Source organism: Bison bison, unplaced genomic scaffold (genome assembly GCF_000754665.1).
Source record: "Bison bison bison isolate TAMUID 2011002044 unplaced genomic scaffold, Bison_UMD1.0 scf7180017512943, whole genome shotgun sequence".
Lineage (NCBI taxonomy): Eukaryota > Metazoa > Chordata > Mammalia > Artiodactyla > Bovidae > Bison > Bison bison.
The window spans coordinates 1-961 of NW_011399244.1; the positions used below are offsets into that span (position 1 = coordinate 1).

The following is a 961-nucleotide window of genomic DNA, read 5'->3' on the forward strand; positions in this document are numbered from 1 at the left end:
ATGTCTGTGCTGGTGATGAGCGCGCCAGCGTTGGCGGCCAGGGCCTCGGCGATCAGCACCTCGGGGTGGCTCTTCGCTTTGTGCGCCACCACGCTGTCCTTCTTCTCAAACTTTTTGCCACAGATATTGCAAGAAAATTGGTAGAAGGAGTCTGCATCGTGTTTCTTCATGTGCCAGTTAAGGGATGCCTTTTGCCGACAAGTAAATCCACAGATCTCGCATTGGAGAGGCTTCTCGCCGGTGTGAATCATCCGGTGCACTGCCAGGTTGTGGGAACTCTTGAAGGCTCGAGCACAATACTCACAGATATAATCTCTTTGATCTGTATGATGTTTGGCATGTCGGAGAAGTTGCTTCTGGAGCCTAAAGAGTCGTCCACAGGAGGGATGGGGACATACATATTTCTTCTTCAGCAAATGCTGGTATTTAATGTGGTGCTGCAGGTAGCGCGGGTGAGCAAGGACGGTCCCGCAGCCTTCCATCTCACAGCGGACGTACTGGATGGGGGGCTTCGTTTCTCCTTTTGGGTAATCGTGGGCTTTTGTCATCTTTTCGCCTTCTTCCTCTCTTCCTAGGAGGCTCCTCGTCTTCCCTGATTTCATTCTCTTCTTCTTTCACCTCTACCTCGACTTCCACTTTTATTTCCTTCTTCTCTTTCTCTTCTTTCACCTTCCCTGATTTTCTCCGTGGCTTTGGGGTTTCCCTTTCTAAGTGGGGTTTGTAAGTCTCATCTCTTGGATCATCTTTGAACGGTATTTCTTCTTCACTGATCAACATCTCTTCTTCCTCCTCCTCTTCCTCATCACTGCTAATGCCACCTGGAGACTGATGCTCTTCTGCAGCATCATAATCGAGCTGATCTGTGTTTGGCTCTGACTTGCAGATGAGCTGCAGGGAACCAGTCTTGGACCGAGAGCTGCGGGTGTTCTCTGCGTCGCGATGCCGAGAGACGGATGTGCGG

General features: G+C 50.6%; 1 protein-coding gene across 1 annotated transcript; it reads right to left on the bottom strand.

Moving 5' to 3' along the window:
• Positions 1-5: 5 nt before the first annotated feature.
• Positions 6-957, bottom strand: LOC104995502 (E3 ubiquitin-protein ligase ZFP91-like; the record flags this gene model as incomplete). The annotated part of the gene is given in 2 exon segments (XM_010849418.1): positions 6-512; positions 514-957. Coding segments are annotated over 2 exon segments (951 nt in total), but the record flags the coding sequence as incomplete, so codon positions are not given.
• Between the last annotated feature and the right edge of the window lie 4 nt (positions 958-961).